This window comes from Gracilinanus agilis, chromosome 2 (genome assembly GCF_016433145.1).
Source record: "Gracilinanus agilis isolate LMUSP501 chromosome 2, AgileGrace, whole genome shotgun sequence".
Classification (NCBI taxonomy): domain Eukaryota; kingdom Metazoa; phylum Chordata; class Mammalia; order Didelphimorphia; family Didelphidae; genus Gracilinanus; species Gracilinanus agilis.
In genome coordinates this window covers 149,671,750-149,690,548 of record NC_058131.1, presented here as the reverse complement: position 1 = coordinate 149,690,548, position 18,799 = coordinate 149,671,750, and the positions used below count along the sequence as shown (strand labels likewise).

The following is an 18,799-nucleotide window of genomic DNA, read 5'->3' as shown; positions in this document are numbered from 1 at the left end:
CCGTCGCTACCTCGGCGGAGGGGGCAGCCACTTTCTCTTTCCTCCTCTTCTTCCCCCTCCCCGGGTGAGAGAGCCATCATAGCCTCCATATCGACGTCCCGCCTCTCTACCCCTCCGCTACCGAGGGAAAGGAGAGACCCCGCCCCTAGGGGATGATTGGCAGGGAGATTTCCCCAATGGTCAACGCTCTCAGCAGGATCCTCCCGCCCGCCAGGGCCGCTTCCCAGTGGGGCCCGGGGCTGGGCTTATGTGTGTGTGCGTGTGTGTGTGTGTATGTATGAGTGTGTGCATGTATGTGTGCCTGCGCCGCGGCGGTGCGGAGGCGCCAGAGCGAGGGCCGCGCGCGGAAGAATCCTTTCTCACCTCCCCCCACCCCTCCTCCCTGAGTCCGGGAGAAAGGCATTTCGGCCGGCGCCGTCGCCATTTTGTCGAGCTGCCTATCTCGGGCGCCGCCATGTTGGTGAGAAGAAATCACCGTCACGGCCACTTTCCAAATCCCTGTGTTCCTCCACGCCACCCGCTTGCTCCCAAGCCTCGGCCAGCAGCGGCGGATAGAGACTAAAGCAGCAGTGCCAGCAGCGCCCGGCAGCGAGGGGGGCCATTGCCCTGTGTTTGCAGTTAGAGCCCCATCTTTCTGCTGTGATTGTTAATAGACTGGAAAAGTCTCTGTGTCTCTCTGTGTCGCTCACTAAGTAACCGTGAGTTTTTACCAATTCATCATCTCTCACCACCGAGTCCCAGCGGCGGCCGAGAGCAGGTGGTGATCACCGAGTCCAAGTGTGTGTGTCTCTCTCTGTCAGGCAGCAGCAGCAGCAGGGCGTGTGCGCGCTAGGGTCTCTGGTCGGTGGCCACAGGGCAGTTTCCTCCTCGCCACCTCCTGCTGCTCATCCCTCCACCACCACCTCCACCATCACCACCTCCTCCACCACCTCCTCCACCAGCCTCATGGCCTTTGAGAGCCTTTTCTCCAAACCCCCCAACCCCGTTCTTGACAAAAACATGACAGACTCTGAACATGCAGGGGATGAAAGGTCGAGTAACCCTAATTCTTCTCTCTCTCTTTCTCTCTCTTTCTGTCCGATAATAATAATGTGTCTGTGGTTCAATAATAATAGTCCTCATCCTCATGTGCCTAGTACTGGAATGTTTGCTGCGTTTTCTTCAGCCTGTGTTTGGTGGGGCTTGGGGGAGGGGTGGAGGGGTGGTTGAAGGGTAGTGGGGGGTAAACAAACAAACAAAAATCACCTTCCTCCTTGGTGTGTAAAAATAGGGATGGTTTTGGATTGGTGTGGGGCGGGGAGCTCGGGGACGGTTGCGGTTACATTTTGCATGATTTAAACCATTTTTGTTTTGTTCCATCAATTCCATTACATGCACTACCCCCCTCCCCCCTCCCCATTTTAAACCTTCAAGATAATTCCACCGTCATTACAAACTTCGTTTGGTGGTGATAAAGGTTTGTTTCAGGTTTTTTCCTCCCTACCTCTCAACTAGGTTTCGTGTTCTATATTTAACCTGATGGTTTTCTCATCGGATTTGCAGCCTTCTGATTTCACGAGATCATTTTTATGCAGATTAGGGTCTGACTGACGTTTTGCTTTGCCACCCCCCAGTCCCCACATGCACACCCCAGTCATCATTTCCCTGGTTAGATGACAAGCACTTTTGTGTGTCTCCCTCTTCTGAGCACTCTTTTTCTTACATGAAACGGTTGCAGCTCCCAATTTCCTCCTGTTAGCTATGGCCCAGCCCTAAAGATTTAAAAAAAAAAAAAACCCCTCAAAGGTAAATGATTGGATATTCAGTTTCAAATATTTTAAACCATTTAATACCTAATGGTTTTTACATATTGCCTATGGCACCAGAACTTCCCCATAAGTATACCAAAGTTTTGCTTTTGGAAAGTTTTAAATCAACAACCCCACTACCAAAACAAGACAAAACAAAAATCCCAAACATAGAGTTAAGTTTTCCATTAAAACCCTGTTGAGAATAACAAGCCTGCATAGTTAGGAGAGGCAGGGAACACTGCAAAATGATAAGGCCATAGCATTTTTCTTCTAAAAATCTCAAAATTAGTCGTTCACGAATTACGAATTTTCTTTGGCCTATTTGATTTTGTGAATGTTACACTTTTATTATTTCCCTCAAAGTAAGTTACTCTTTAAGTACTACTTTATAAGAAAAACGTCTTTTCCATTTTAAGGTTGCAGACTTCAAATGTAATAAAATCCCAACATTTAGATAAAATGGCAGCGCAGCTTAGTCACTTACCATTTAGGTGACTAGAGCAAAATCTCATGTCTAATTGTCATTTAGAACAATCATTTCAAAATCCAGAGTAAGAAAATTGTTCTGAACTAAACAGAAGCATTTGAAAGTGCCTATATGCAAAAACTTTTGGAACCCTAGCTTCAGTTTCTAGCTACTCCTAGAATCCTTCTAAAAAGCGTAAGTTGCCAAAGTTTAAAACTTACTAGTATTAATGTGACTCTTATAATTTGCTACAGTCTTACCCATTCCCCAAAGCAGAAATAATAAACTAGTTTGCACTTCAGAATTTGCATTTAAATATTTGAAGGACTAAGTTGTATCAATTTTTTTTCATTTGACAAATGTAATTCCACAAATCCCCTAAAAGTCAAGTCAATAAAAGAAAACAGTGGCCTTCCCCTTCCTCTCACAAAGGGGGTTGGGGGGAAGGGAGGGAAGGAAAGCACTCTTTAACCAAAGGCTAGAATCACGAATATATGAATATTTTTCATATCCTTTTGCTAGGGGCAGTAGGAATTTTCTTTTAATTAAAGACTTGTTGATAATTGCAAAAGCAAATACCTAGGTTTTAAAAATAAAAATCTAATGTCTTTAGATAGCAAATTCCCATAATAAATTAATCCTAAGGGATATTTACAAAGGTACACATATCTTTTTAAGCTGATCTTTTAATATTTAAAAATCAAAATAAAATTAGCAAAGTTTCTGAAGAGTTTACACTGATATTTATCTCCTTTAGACAGATGAGGTTTCATTCTTGATCAGAAGGAATTAAATATTTAAGTGAGAATATAATACCAAATTTAACAATATATACTCCAGCCTTAAAGGTTTCTAGAGCTATATTGAGAAATTCGAATAGTTTCCTAATAAGGAAACTTACTGTATTTGGGCATCAAAATATTTTTTACTATGGAAGACCAAAAACCATGCTAGTGAGAACTTGTAAATTGAAAATTAAAGTTCAAAACAAAAAATTCATTTTTAAAAATTACTTTTTAATTGTCTTTGTCTCCAACAGCATAAGTAATTTAAAGGATTTACTCTAATATATCATGTTCTTGTGTCATTTTAGAGCTAAGAAAATAAGATTGTCTACCTCTTCTAGAAAATTATTAGCAGCTTTATTCTGAAATACTTTTTTAAAAAACTATATACTTTAGTTTTAGCTTATGTCTAGATCTATAGTAGAAAAAATCCTGGAATAGATTATATTCTGGAGGCCTAGTCCTGGTTCTGCTATTATCTAGATGGTGGACTTACTCTATCTTTTAAACGCCCTTATTGCAAGTTTTTTAAATTATCTGGGACAAAACTATTTGATCTGAAAATTTAAAAAAAAAGTTGAACTAGATTATCTCTAAGCCCTTATATAGTTCTGACATCTGATTCTATATTCACTTAAAATAAAGGATCTATATAATTAATAATCTGTATAATATGTCATCTTAGAGAGTTGTGTGGGGTTTAGAGATGTAAAATCACTTGCCAGTAATCATATAACTAATAAATATAATTGGTAGTACTTGACCTGAGATCTTCTTGGTTCTAAGGTTATCACTGTATTCGTTACACTATACTGCCTTTCTGTTCCCAAACCATGAGAGCAAAAAGTCAATGGAAGTGAAAGAGGTATAAGAACTATAATACCTGGAATTCAGCAAATAAATTCTAGAATACTTTTCCAACTGTTCTATTAAAAAAATATTTAGTCGTCAAATACCAATGGCTTAAAGATTTTTTAATGACAATTTTGAGTTAGAGCCTTATAATGTAAGTTTAAGGAATGAATAAATTCTACAATTTTTTAAAAAGTAAGTATCTAAAACATGTATTTTTTTAAAAAGTAAATATATTTTTGTGATTACCATATAAAAACATCATCTTAAATACAAATGAATTTTTGGAATACAAAAGTTTAGTTTTAGCTTTAAAATCTTTTAAGTTGAAAAATTTATCTACTTAAAGCCAGTAGTTTTTCAGTTGAGATAGACCCAAGAATTTGTTTTAAAAGTTTTTAAAATATTTGTTTTTTTGTCATTTTCATTTTGTTATTTTTTATTTTCATATTACATTCATTCCCAAATATACTTCCCCTTCACAGCAAACCATCTATTGTAACAAAGATTTTAAAAAGAGACAAAAAGAAAACAATACATTGACTGTATCTGATGTAAGCAGTATTTCACCTCCCTAATTCCCCCACTTCTGTAATGAAAGATTAGAGGTCTGTTTTCTTAGTTCTTCTCTTGGGCCAAACTTATTCGTTATAATCACATAGTTTAATGTTTCATTTTTTCCTCAGTGATATTTCCATACCATTTAAATATGATGTGCATTTTATTGTAAATTTGCTAGTCATAGCTTAGCTTATATAACATATTTGTGAAGTTCTGTATATTTGAAGATGATATGAAGCTGGGAGGTATAGCTAATAGTTGTTGATAGAATCCTACAAAGATCTTAATAAGCTAGGACATTAATAAGATGAAATTTAATAGGAATTGATATAAAGGATTAGATACAAAAATTTAACTTCTTGAGTATAAGATGGTTACAAAGCAATTGATCTGAAAAAAATTTGGGAGTTTTAGTGGTCTTTCAAGCTCAACATGAGTCAACAGTGTCTTATGACAGCTAAAAATGCTAATGTCATATTGGGGCTATAGTGAGAGGCAGAGCAGTAATGAGCAGTCAAGCATTTATTTATTTATTTATTTATTTATTTATTTATTTATTTATTTATTTATTTATTTATTTATTTATTTATTTATTTTTGAAACCCTTACCTTCCGTCTTGGAATCAATACTGTGTATTGCCTCCAAGGCAGGAAGAGTGGTAAGGGCAGGCAATGGGGGTCAAGCGACTTGCCCAGGGTCACACAGCTGGGAAGTGTCTGAGGCGAGATTTGAATCTAAGACCTCCCATCTCTAGGCCTGGCTCTCAATCCACTGAGCTACCCAGCTGCTCCCTCAAGCATTTATTAAGCAACTTCTGTGTGCCAGATACTGTGCTGGGAGTATAAATAGAAAGAAAAACAACCTCAATTTTCAGGAAGCTTACATTCCAGCTGGAGAGTCAACATATACACAAAAAATAACAAAATTAATTTAAGAGAATTAAGGAGGGCACTAATCAAAAAAGGTTTATTATAGAGGGTGATACTTGAGCTTTATCTTGAAGGAAGAAATGGATTCTATGAAGTTAACTAAGAAAATCATGGTGGAGGTGGGAGATGGAGTACCAAATAAGTGGAACAAAGGAAAGAGTAGTTCAGCTGGAACCCTAGCATGAGTAAAGTGGAATAAGGTATATAAAGCTGGAGCGATCTTTAGGGGCTATGATATAAAGGCTTTAAAAGCCTCATAGAGGCTATAGTGAGTCACTTGTGTTTATTGAGATGATAGGAACATAAATAGGAATTTATTTTTTTTTTAATTTAGCTCTTTTATTTAATTAATTTAGAGCATTTTCCCATGGTTATAGGATTCATGTTATAGCCCTCCCCTCCTTCCACCCCCTCCCATAGCCACACACAATTCCACTGGGTTTTACATGGATCAAGACCTATTGCCATATTATTGATATTTGTACTAGGGTGCTCATTTTGAGTCAATATCCCTAATTATATCCCTATCCTCCCATGTGATCAGGCAGTTGTTTTACTTCTTTGTTTCTACTCCCACAGTCCGTCCTCTGAATGTGGATAACGTTCTTTCTCATAAGTCCCTCAGAGTTGTCCTGGGTGATTGCGTTGTTGCTAGTAGAGAAGTCCATTACATTTGATTTTACCACAGTGTATCAGTCTCTGTGTACAACGTTCTCCTGGTTCTGCTCCTTTCACTCTGCATCAATTCCTGGAGGTCATTCCAGTTCACAAGGAATTCCTCCAGTTCATTATTCCTTTCAGCATAATAGTATTCCATCACCAACAAATACCACAATTTGTTCATCCATTCCCCAATTGCTAGACATACCCTCATTTTCCAGTTTTTTGCCACCACAAAGAGCATGGCTATAAATATTTTTGTACAAGTCTTTTTTCTTATGATCTCTTTGGCTTATAAACCCAGCAGTGGTATGGCTGGATTAAAGGTTAGCCAGTCTTTTTGCGATCTTTGGGCATCATTCCAAATTGCCATCCAGAAAGGTTGGATTAGTTCACAACTCCACCAGCAATGCACATCCCAATTTTGCCACATCCCCTCCAACATTTTCCTTTGCTTGTCATTTTAGCCAATCTGCTAGGTGTGTGGTGGTACCTCAGAGTTTTTTTTGATTTGCGTTTCTCTAATTATTAGAGATTTAAAGCACTTTTTCATGTACTTATTGATAGTTTTGATTTCTTTATCTGAAAATTGCCTATTCATGTCCCTTATCCATTTATCAATTGGGGAATGGTTTGATTTTTTTGTACAATTGATTTAGAGCCTTATAAATTTGAGTAATTAGACCTTTGTCAGAGGTTTTTGTTCTAAAGATTTTTCATAAATAGGTATTTAAAGAAAACTTTTGAGTTCTGTGTAGAGAATGAACTTGAGTTGGGAGAGATTTGAGTCCAGGTAACCAATTAGAGAGCTTCCTCACAGTTTACTATTGCAATAACCCAGGCAAGCAATAGATAATGATCAAGAAGTGATCAGCTGTAAGAGACTTGTGGAAGTAAAAACAGCAAGATATTACAGTTTATTTTATATTCGGGTTGAGAGAAAGGCTGTCAAAAATAATATTGTGAAGACTGGAATAACTGGGGGGGGGGGACTTTTGACAGAAATATAAGAACATTGGCAAAAGCATCAGGTTCAGAGGAAAGATCATGAGTTTTCTTTTGGATTTGCCAAGTTTGAGATGACCTGCTGTACTCTATCCTGGAGTGTTATGCCTTCTTTTGGGCACCACAGTTTTGGAACAGCATAGATCAACTGGAAAGTCCTGAAAAGGATACTGGAGGACCTCGTGGTTGGCTGAAGGAATTAGGGATATTTAACCTGGAAAAGAAAAGGGGAGAGAAGTAAAGGATGGATATAATATCTGCCTTCAAATATTTGAAGGATTATCATGTCAGAGGAATTAGGTTTGTGTTTCTTGGCCCCAGAGAGCAGAACCAAGAAACTATTAGTAGAAGTTGCAAAAGGCGAATTTTGGCTTGATTTCAGAAAAATCTTCCTAAAGTTAAAGTTGATTATCTACTTGTAAAATGCATTCTACTAGGGATTATTTTCTAGCCATGGGTTTGAGCTAAATGGCCATGGTTTCTTCCAATTCTGAAATTCTCAGATTCTGTAGTGACCTGATGAATTAACTATTTAAGGTTTAAAGTATTAAAATTTTGAAAAGGACCTATAATTTATATGTATTTGTAGGGTGTTAAAAATACAGTAGAGGAGGCTTTCAGTATGGGAAGGGGTTTGGGAAAGAGTTTCTAGACATCTTATTCAACTTCTCCCATCACTAAAATTATAAAAATTTGAGGGGAACCAAGAGGATTGCAGTCACCTGCCAGGGAAATTTAGATCATAGAGCATTAGACATAATTTCATCTTTATTGTTTTCTCCTTCTATTTAAGCTTATCTCAACTGAGTATTGCTATATTAAGGAGTTGATAAGAAGGTGTGCATTACTGGAGGTTATTTGTAACATCAAAAAGAGACTTGTTAGTTCAAATGAATTCCCAAATGATTGATTTTAGAGGAAGATGTTTTTGGTCTTTGCCTCTTCTTGGCAGTTACTCTCTCAGCACCAGAAGTCATCCAAGGAACAGAATCTATGGAATGGAATGGTCTTGCTTTAGTAGTATTCAATCATTCAATAAGCATTTCTTAAGTATCATATGGGGCAAGTCTTGGCTACTAAAGTGAATCCAAACACATGGCTTAATAAACATTTCCATATCTAAGGGAGAGCTAATCTTATAATAATAGCAATTTATAGTTATATGTTATATAGTTTGCTGAACACTTTACATAGATTAATCATATAAGCTTTATAACAATCCTGTGAGTAGGATGGTAGTCAACATGATTCCCTTTTATAGTTGAAGAAATTCCTTCTATTTGATGACAAATAAAAATTTATTAACATTATAAATTAAAGTTTTATTCTTTCTAAAACTTTAAGTTATGTAATTCTTCCCTGAGTTTAGTTCTGTATCTGTGTACAGTTTTGAATTAGCAGCCTAATGCCCCTTTTCTTAAACTAGTTTAACCATGGGATACTTTGGAGTTTCAGTCTAATAACAGAATGATTAAAAATACTTGTATGAAAGCATAGAATAACATGGAGTTCAGTAGAATCCTGCAAAATTTGTACCATAAGAGAAGTTAAACCTACTTTTTGTAACAAAATAGCTACTCCTCCATAGTCAGAATGAACTCAGCTCCCTGTTTCATAGTTACTAGATTTCTGTGCTGATCTAGTTTCAAATATGTTTTTCCCATTTATTCCAAGTTTAGCCTTTTGTAATCTAAGAAATTTCAGTTGGGAGAAACGGAAGCTTTCTAGGTTCTATAAAAGTTTCTACTAGTTGATATAAGAGAATTCACAAGGGCAGCTATGTGGTACAATAGATTGAGCACCAGGTCTGGAATTAGGAAGCTCTGGGGTCAGACATGGCCTCAGACACTTCCTAGCTGTGTGAACTTAGGCAAGTCATTTAAACCTATTTGCCTAGTCCTTGTGTTTCTGTTTTAGAATGTGGCCAAGGCAGAAAGTAAGGGTTTAAAAAAGCTAGAATTCACTAAATTAATTGATATAAGAAACATACCAACACTTCTTTTAATTCTCTCTGAGCAGTGGTTATATATTTGAAACTAGCAACTAGTTGACCAAAAAGTGATATTAAATCACTTATGAGTTATTTGGGTTCAAAAAATTAGAAACAAATTGAGAGAGATATTTTTGTATATCCATAGTATACATTTGAGAAATATACAATATTCCTCTTTAGCTTATGGCTTTTCTTTCAATAAGTAACTTGGAAAAGGTAGTAAGATAATTTTTCCTGTTGTATTATCAATAAGTGGATCATGCAGAGCCCTACTTTCACATGGCTTTAAGAGAGCTACTTACTCAAGTTTCCCTATGCCTGGTATAGAAATTAGGTGCAAAAAGTCTGGCAAAAGTATGTAGAAAGTGTTGGGTTTCTCCAACTACCTAAAAAGTCTCTCTCTCTCTAAGATTTTAATCATGTTTTTACAATCCCTTCTAATTTGGACCACTAAATAGGATTTTTGGCCATATAGAATGAAAAGTCTATCTGCTTTGCAGTGTTACCTTTTTTGTGTGTATTATGTTTAACATTTACTGAAATCATATTAATTTCATTGATAGGTAGCCTTTTTTTCTTTGATCCACTTTACTGTTTGCCTTTAAAATGAGCCAGCTCTTTAAATGGGTCATTCTATATAAAATCTTCTTTAAATTGAACCAGTAGGAACACAGTACATCCTATTATCCTTTAATAAGATTAGCTTCATTCTTGGTAAGTTACAAAGCATCAGGTTTAAACTAGATGAAAGGAAAAACTTAGCAATGAATTCGACATTACTGGAAGCAGAGGAAGTCTGAGTGATCATATTAATGATGTTGGAGAATATCTAGTTAGGGGCAGGCCAAAAAGGCATCTAAGACCCCTACTTATTTTGAGATTCAATGACACTTCTGGGAAAATCATGGACACATCTAATGGCAGCATCCTCAGCAGAATCTCTTTTATAAGACAATTACATTGTGTAGTCAATAGTATCCTGGATTTGTAGTCAGAAAAAACTGAGTTCAAATCTGTCCTCAGATACTTATCAACTATGTGACCTTGGGCAAGTTGCTTACCTTCTCTCTGCCTGAGTTTCCTCATCTGCAAAATAGGAACAATTATAGCACATTTCTATCAGGCTGTTGTAATGAAGATAAAATGAGGTAACGTGTAAAGCATTTTGCAAAACTTAAAACACCATATAAATGCTTGCTATCAGCAATCATCATTGTTTTCATTCTCAGTGTCCAGATGTGCTAGAGGCAGCTTAAAGCAGAAAAACCTATAATAATTGGTTTAGTTTAAGCATTTATACCTCAGAAATGGAAATCCCTACAAATCAGTGCTTGATTTATTTTCTTTTTGATTGTTTAGACTTGAGAAAATGTTCCTCATACAGATTAAACTTTTTTTTTTTTTAAAACCCTTAACTTCTGTGTATTGGCTCCTAGGTGAAAGAGTGGTAAGGGTGGGCAATGGGGATCAAGTGATTTGCCCAGGGTCACACAGCTGGGAAATGTCTGAGGCCAGATTTGAACCTAGGACCTCCCGTCTCTAGGCCTGACTCTTAATCCACTGAGCTACCCAGCTGCCCCCAGATTAAACTTTAAAATAATCTTCTAGCCCACTTTTTAAACATTTACCAACATATCCCTGAAATACTCTATAAACATTGTTTGAACAGAACTGTAATAGAAGGCTCAAGGAATGAAATCACTGGACTAGAGGCCAGGTGACTGTAGACTAATAATGAAAATAATGATAACTGGTATTTATAAGGCTTTAAAATTTGCAAAGTGCTTTATATCTATTAACTAATTTGAGCCTTGTAATATCCCTGTGTTCTAGGACAATGAAACTCAATAAGAAAAATCAATGTGGCTTATATGTTCACTGGAAATTTCCATCAGGCCACATGTAGAATATTATGTTCTGGGCACTATAGTTTAGGAAGGACATTGATGAGCGAACAGCCAAAAATGTAAAGGGCCTCAATTCTATTCCATATAAGAATTGATTAAAAGAATTGGAAGTGTTTAGCCTGAAGTAGAGAATTCTCAAGGGAAACATGATAAATATCTTCAAGTATTTAAAAGAGTACCATTTGGGGAAAGGGAAGAGAATAAACATTTATATAGTATCTATGTGCCAGACACATGTGCTTTACAAATTTTATTTCATTTGATCCTTACAACAACCTTATGAAGTTATCATTTTTACTTGGAGAAACTGAGGCAAGCAAAGGGGATTAGTGACTTTCCCAGAAAGAGTCTAGGGCTAGATTTGAAGTTAGGTCTTTCTGACTTCAGGTTTAGTGCTCTATATACCACCTAGGTATCTCATATGGAAGAGAGAGAGAAGAATGAGCAGAAATAGGGATGTGTGTCAGATAGGATTATGCTTAATATCAGCAAAAAGTACCTTTTGTGGATATCACTAATGGGTCAAAGATAAGATCTCTTCATTATAGTTAAATCATTTAGTCAACAGGTATTTTAGGGGCATCAGCTGTATGCCTTAAATTTTAAGTACTTTTCTACAGCAAATTAACTTTGGTTTCATATTCTGACCTTGCAGGTTTTTTTCCCTTTTTCACTCAGGACTACTTCTTGAATTTTGTTCTTTTGTTGGGTTTGTTGCATGTTGTGTGTATATGTATGTATAGAGGACCAAAAGTAAGAAATTTATTATAAATAAAAGAAAGAGGTAGACATTTTCAAATTTTTTTCAATATCGTGAATATCCAAGTTATATTATTATTCTGTTTCTGAAAGTTTCACATTGAACATTTTTTGGATTGCACAAATATCCTTCCTGACATCAAACTTAAAAGTTTAGGGCAGGAGTTCTTACCCTGGACTTATTTTTTTAATAATTGTGAAATTTATATTTCAGTATATTTGACTTTGTAATCCTATCTATTTTACCAATTTAAAAACATTCTAAGAAGGGGTCCCCCTAAACTTTTACCACACTTCCAAAGAGGTCTATGACACAAAATAATTAAGAACCCCTGGTTTAGGGCTATCCACCCCCCCAAACTCCCCGATTTTCCAGAATAGCATAAATATACCTCATTTTTGGAAGATTGATATGCTTTTCTACATAAAGTGCTGTCTAGGATCAGCCTTCAAATTGTCTGATTCCTATCACCATTTGTCTATTTCAGATAACTTTCTGCAGGAAACTCATGAGAGAAAACCTGAATAAAGGGAGATTCTTTTTCAAAAAATTGCTCCTAGACTTAAAACCTTTGCTCACTTTTCTTATGTGTTAATATCTCTTGTCTAACCATTCCTTTCCAATGAAATTTTGCTGTAGTGTTATGTAACATGACTTGGGAATAAAACCTTTATACAAATTCAGGTCAGCCATAAGTACAGCCTCTCTCACATTATTCAATTTTAGCTTGGCATTCATTAGTTCAAAATATTAAACAATCTCTTCAGTCTCACTGGTCACTCCCTTTTTCCATGGGCAGCCCTCAATCTTATTGCAAATTTTTTTTTGTTCTTTTCTATTTCCACTCCCACGCCTATACTTTATTCTTTGACTTCTAGTTCCCTACTGACTTTTTCCTATTTAAGCCTTATGTTTACCTTCTTTCTTTTGGAGAGAAAACTATCCTGGCAGTCACCCGCTTTGAAATTTGACTGGTGTTCCTATGGGTTTCATCATTTGTAAATCTTTTAACTAGCCTTTTCCCTCAGTATTAGAACTCATGCTTTCTGTGTATTTCCCAATTTGTTTTTTGTTTGATTGGTTTTTTTTAAAAACCCTTAACTTCTGTGCATTGGCTCCTTGGTGGGAGAGTGGTAAGGGTGGGCAATGGGGGTCAAGTGACTTGCCCAGGGTCCACACAGCTGGGAAGTGTCTGAGGCCAGATTTGAACCTAGGACCTCCCATCTCTAGGCCCGACTCTCAATCCACTGAGCTACTGAGCTACCCAGCTGCCCCCTGTATTTCCCAATTTGAACTGACCCTCCATTATCACAATATCCTGGGTTCCATTTCTTGGATTGCTTTTCTTTTTTGCCTTCCCCTTCGCTTGGGGAGCTAGTGAGCTATTTTCTCTACATCTTTTTTCTCAATTAGTGTCCCTTGTTTTATTTAGCTCTCCCCCACTCCCTCCAGTATTTTACTGAAAACAAAACAAAAGAAACAACAACAAAAATCCCTCAGGCCACTTAATTGATGCTGTGGGGTATACCAAGTTATACTTGATTCAGACTGGAGTTGTCCCTTCTACCTTATTAGCACATCATCTTTCCTGGAATTTGAGTAGCTGAAATATTCATCAGCACAATCTCATTGAATATCAAAGCTTACTGTTATTTGTCTCTATAATTTCCTAGCTGAGATCTCTTCAAATGTGAAAGAAATACCTACCACTCCTATTTACATTTATCCACTTGGAGGAACTTTGTTCAGTCTCTAAATGTAATCGCTTCTCCCGCCCCTCATGCGTCTGGCCAAAGTAGCTCTGCAGCTGCTAAGCTTGATTTACCAGTCTAAACTAGCATGCATTGTGTCCTTTGTCAGAAACAAATGACACTTCAGAGGTCATCTAGTCTAACCTTTCATTTTAAAGAGAAGAAAACTGAAGTAGAGTGACTTGCCCATGGTCATTGCTATTAAGTCCCCAGATTTCTCTTGCTTCTATACTAGACTAGGTTAAAGATAAGGAATCCCAAAGAACAGTGAGAGAAAGAAGGGAAGGAATGAATGAGAAAAGGTATATAAGAAATAAAATAGTATATATGAACTGGAAAGGCTTATACAAAAGCTTCTCTGTTACTCTAATCTTTTGAGATCTTCGTGGTTTTTAAGTTTGGGGCAAAAGCCATATAAAGTCTTCTTAATTTTTTCATTTCTACAAGGAACATTTAACATTACTTTTCCTGACAATCCTGTAGCATTCAAATATATAATTTAGGTAGTAGAAACCAATATAATTAGTGGAATGATTTTTGGAGTTGAAGATAAAAGACCTGATTTGAGACCTCATTCCCTTATTTAGTAGCCACGTAGTCTGAAGCAAATTACTTAAACACTTTGAACCTCTGTGCTCATTGGCAAAACAGAAATAATATTTGTACTATAAAACTCTCACAAATATGAAAATATATGGAAAAATATATGGTAATAGTATAATTATGAATATGTTTCAGTGAATGACTATTGAGAGAGAGACATTCTATTGAAATGTCAGAAAATAACATTTATTTGAAAAGACATTGGAATATGTTCTGCTATCTTTGCTTTCTTGTGTGGCCTGAATCTTTTGTCATAGGTCAGAGTTTTAGGGTAGCAGCAGAAGAGGGTCAGAAGCAATAGACTAGCTATAAACAATTTTTAAAAATCTTGTTTACAGGGGGTAGCTGGGTGGCTCAGTGGATAGAGAGCCAGGCCTAAAGACGGGAAGTCTGGGTTCAAATGTGGCCTCATACTTCCTAGCTGGTTGACCCTGGCCAAATCACTTAACCCCCATTGCCTAGTCCTTACCACTCTTCTGCCTTGGAACCAACACAGTTTTGGTTCTAAGACAGAAGGTAAGGGTTTAAAAATAATAATAATAAAAAAAATTTTTTAATCTTGTTTACAAAAGTATATTATTGATGATTTGGAAATATCTTTACTGTGGAAAGTGGATTCAATAGCATTTGAAAAGACACGATTTCTCAGAACATAGTTCAGAAATAAGTTACTTGAAAATTTAAATTTTTTATTAATGCTTTTTATCTTTACATCAAAGTCATTTCAAGAATGGCCTTCTTCCGGATTGTACTCTTCCTTATGACAAAGAAAAATAGTTAAGCAAAAACATCTAATACAGTGACCACATCTAAAAATATATATTCACAGCTATTATCCTGTTTCTTTATCTTGAACAAGAAAGTAGATCCCAGAAAATGAAATTTAAAAATTATATCTTTGGGCAGCCATGTAGCTCAGGGGATAGAACATCAGACCTGGAGACAGGAGGGTGTGGGTTCAAATTTGACTTCAGACACTTCCTAGATGTATGACCCTGGGCAGATCACTTAATCCCAGTTGCCTAGCTCTTAACAGTTCTTCTGCCTTGTATATTTAGTATGGATTCTAAAGACAGTAGGTAAGGAATTTTTTAGAGAGAGAGTTCTGAAGGAATTTCTACTTCAAGCATCATTTTGATCCATTTCTGCTAATAATTATACTTATTTTTTTTTTTAACTTTTAAGTATAGCTGTGAACAGTCAATAGTACTTTTACCTATCTATCAGAGTTTATAGGATCTTTAGCCATGGAAAAAAGATCTTAAGAGGATATCTTTTCCAAGATTTTTGCTTTCTGTATGAGCACTTGGGATCCAAAGAGGTAAAGGAACTTACCCAAGTTTAGATAGTAAGCAACAGAATGAGGGACCAGTGCCCCTTGACTAAAAATTCAGTGTTTTTTTTACATTCCTGGATTACAGAAAAGTAATTATAAACTTGAAAATGGATTAATAAATGAGTTGTTCAGCCCACTTCAAATCTGGGACTGTAGGAAAGCCTTTTTTCTTCTTTATTTCTGCAGTAAAAATTGATAAGACCCTTGGGAAGAAATTACAATTCCATTTCAAAATTCTAATTTAAAATTTAAAATTCTCTTTAATGAATAAGGAATAGAGGAAATATTGACAGTCTCATATTCACAATAGATTTTAGAACACCAAATTTCAGAGGTTTCAGGAAAAAAGATAAATAAGATCACATAGACTAAAATTCCATAACAAAAGTTAGCCTTGAAGATGAGAAGTTTTAATAAATGAAATTCTGATGACACAGAGAAAAAATTGGCATGAGGAGGTAGTGAAGAATTCTTTTTCTGGAAAGGGTTGGACTTAGATAGATGTTGAGGTTGCTTCCAGCTCTGGAAGTTTATCATTCTGTTTCTGTGAAGAATAAGTCAATTTAATACACCCAGTATGCATTAACAGTTAAACATTCTCAATCAACTAAGACTTTTTTAAAAACATAATCAGAAAATAGAAGGAAATTCATGGTTCAGAAGAAAAATACTATATATGTACATATGTATGATAGTCTTAAACAAATGGTTTCAGTAGATCCAGAGCTTAGAATGAGCTAAAGATGTTGAGAAAAGCAAAGAATAACAAAATAATGAGGGTAAGATTGAATTTTTTGTTTAAGACAAAACTCAAAAAAAGAAGTGGGACTATTGTTCAGAATGGATGGAATAATGATAAAAGGCAAAAAGAAGGAAGCCAAAGTTGCTTAACTTTTCCTTTCTGTTTTCTGTCAAAAAGAAAGAATAATCTTTGTACTCAAAAGGACAGAACAAAAATTGCAAATAAAAATTCAAAGCCCAAGTTATGTAGTGACCTAGTAAAAGAGCACCTAGCTACCCTTAATGAGTTTGTTGAAATGAGGTATTTTATGTAAAGCACTTTGCAGATCTTAATATTCTATATAAATGTGAATTATTATTACTGCTTATGAAGTAATCAAATCCATGGGAATTACGTCCTAGGATACCAAAAGAATTGGTGACTATGATGGATGAACTACTGTCAGACATTTAAGTGCTATCAGAGTACAGAAGGTCAAATGATCTGATTTTTTCAAAAAGAAGACAGTAAAGTTGAAAGTTATAGGCAAGCAAACAAGATTTCATTTTCTGACAAAATTTCTAAGATGTATGATTAAAGGGAGAACGAATATCTAGAAAAGGAAGTGTCAGTGAGCCAACATTATTTGAAGAACAAGCCATGGAAAACTATTTCATTCCTCCCCTATATTTAAACAAGGTTGTAAAATTAATAGAGAAATGTATCAATTTAGTTTATCTAGATTTTAGAGAAGATAAAAAAAGGGTTAGAAAAGAGCATAGATTGATTTTCAACTGATTAAATAGCTGGACCCAGAAAGAAATAATTGATTTTGGGTGTCTAGCTGCCTTGAGAATCTGTGTTTGATCTTGTTTAACATTTTTACTAATCACTTGGATAAAGCTTAGTTGGTTGATATATCAGATTTGCAGATGATTTGAAGCTAAGGGATAACACATTAATGAGAGAGTTAAAACCAAAAAGTTATTGACAAGTCCTAATATTGAGCCAAATAAATTAAGAAGTCAGTATACAAAATGAGGAGGAATGGCAATATAATAGATCATCTGAAAAAGGCTTACGTGTACTAGTGGACTTAAGTTAAATTCAATATGAATCAGCTGAGTTTTATGGCAACCAATAAAGCTAATTTTGTGCATAGATTGTATTAATAGAGGGGATTATAGTTCTATTGTGCTTTGCCTGGGTCGGGCTACAATTAGAGTATTAAAAATTCAGCTCTAGTAGCTATTTTTTAAGATGGACTAAACTAGAAGTTGTATGGAAGAAAGTTACTAGCCTGATAAAGCTTATGAAAATAAGTTGAAAAAATTAAGGATTTTTAGCATGGTGAAGAGAAGGCCTGAGGGGATGTAATCAACTTTTGGTAATTTCTTGGTCTCAGAGACCAGGACTAGTAGTAATGGTTAGAAGTTACAAAGAAATAATTCAGATTTAATGTAAGAAAAAGTGTTCTTGGTTCAGGACTAGAGAGGTAATAATTCTGTTGTAGGATAATCCTCCCCTAGGGTTAATTGAAGAAATTAAAGCTTTTGAGCCTGGAGAAGACCTGGATGGAGAGAAAGAAAAATGAGTTATTTTCAATTATTTCAACAGCTGTCATGTATAAGAAAGATTATCTTTTTCTGTTTGGCTACAGAGAACGGAACTAGGAGCAGTGGAGAAAAGTTACAGAAGGACAGTTAACTGCTTAACATCAGGAACAAACGACAGCTCCAGATATCCTGGGAGGTGGATTGGTTTAGCAGAGAGAGCGAGCATCTTTATTTTTTATACTTTTTTCTCAAGTTCTCAGATGCTGGCATGAATTACATTTTTTTTTTCTCTAAACAGAGTAGAGCTCAAGGTTACATAGAAATTCACATGCAGAGTACATTTTTTCATATAGATTACATTTTAGTCTAAACCGAATTCAAGGCTACCAAGACCTTATTTTATCCAATTATTATTTTGGTAACAGACCTTCAACATATTTCAAAAGGTAGGTTAAGTATGAAAACCTTTAAATTTATGGAGCTAATAGGTTCAGCGTGGGAAAGCAGTGAAGCAAGAAAGTATTTTGATTTGCCATGTTGTGTCCTTCAAATTTCTGAGACAGAGATTAAAGCAGCTTCTGCTATTTTGCTGAGTATGAACAATTAACTCATTAAGTGCTAGTTTATTGCAAAGTAATTAGGGGATTTCGATATGACTTGGAGCTATCCTAAAGATATAGATTATAACAATTTCAATAATAAAAAGTGTTGATCAGAAGAGAGTCACACAGAGGGGTTTGATTGGGTTTTCCATCCATCCTGTGGCCGGTTTTCAGGTCACAGGGGTCAGTGTAGGACCGTGTCAAACTACACTGATTTGATGGAACCTTGTTCCTCTGGGGAGGCTCTCAGCAGCTGTCCAAAGAGAAATTGGCTGCTTCTGAATGTAGAGAGTGAGGTCTTCCTTACTGAACAGGACAACCAAAACTTGAGGGGGAAATAATATAGAAGGCATTCTTTTTCAGATACAGGTTGAATCAGTGGTTCCCAAACTTTTTTGGCCTACTGCCTCCTTTCCAGAAAAAATATTACTTAGCCCCTTGGAAATTAATTTTTTTTTAAATTTTAATAACAATTAATAGGAAAGATAAATGTACCTGTGGCCATCAACGCTCCCCCTGGA

At 35.8% G+C, this 18,799-nt stretch overlaps 1 protein-coding gene across 1 annotated transcript in view; it reads left to right on the top strand.

Annotated features, from left to right (window-relative positions):
* The first annotated feature begins 704 nt into the window (after positions 1-704).
* Positions 705-18,799, top strand: part of ZC3H6 (zinc finger CCCH-type containing 6) — an 82,087-nt gene continuing 63,992 nt past the window's right edge. Inside the window, exon 1 of the mRNA XM_044663446.1 lies at positions 705-1,031. Within this exon, the coding sequence (XP_044519381.1) occupies positions 946-1,031 (86 nt within the window). The 5' untranslated portion in view covers positions 705-945. The remainder of the gene's footprint in view (positions 1,032-18,799) is intronic.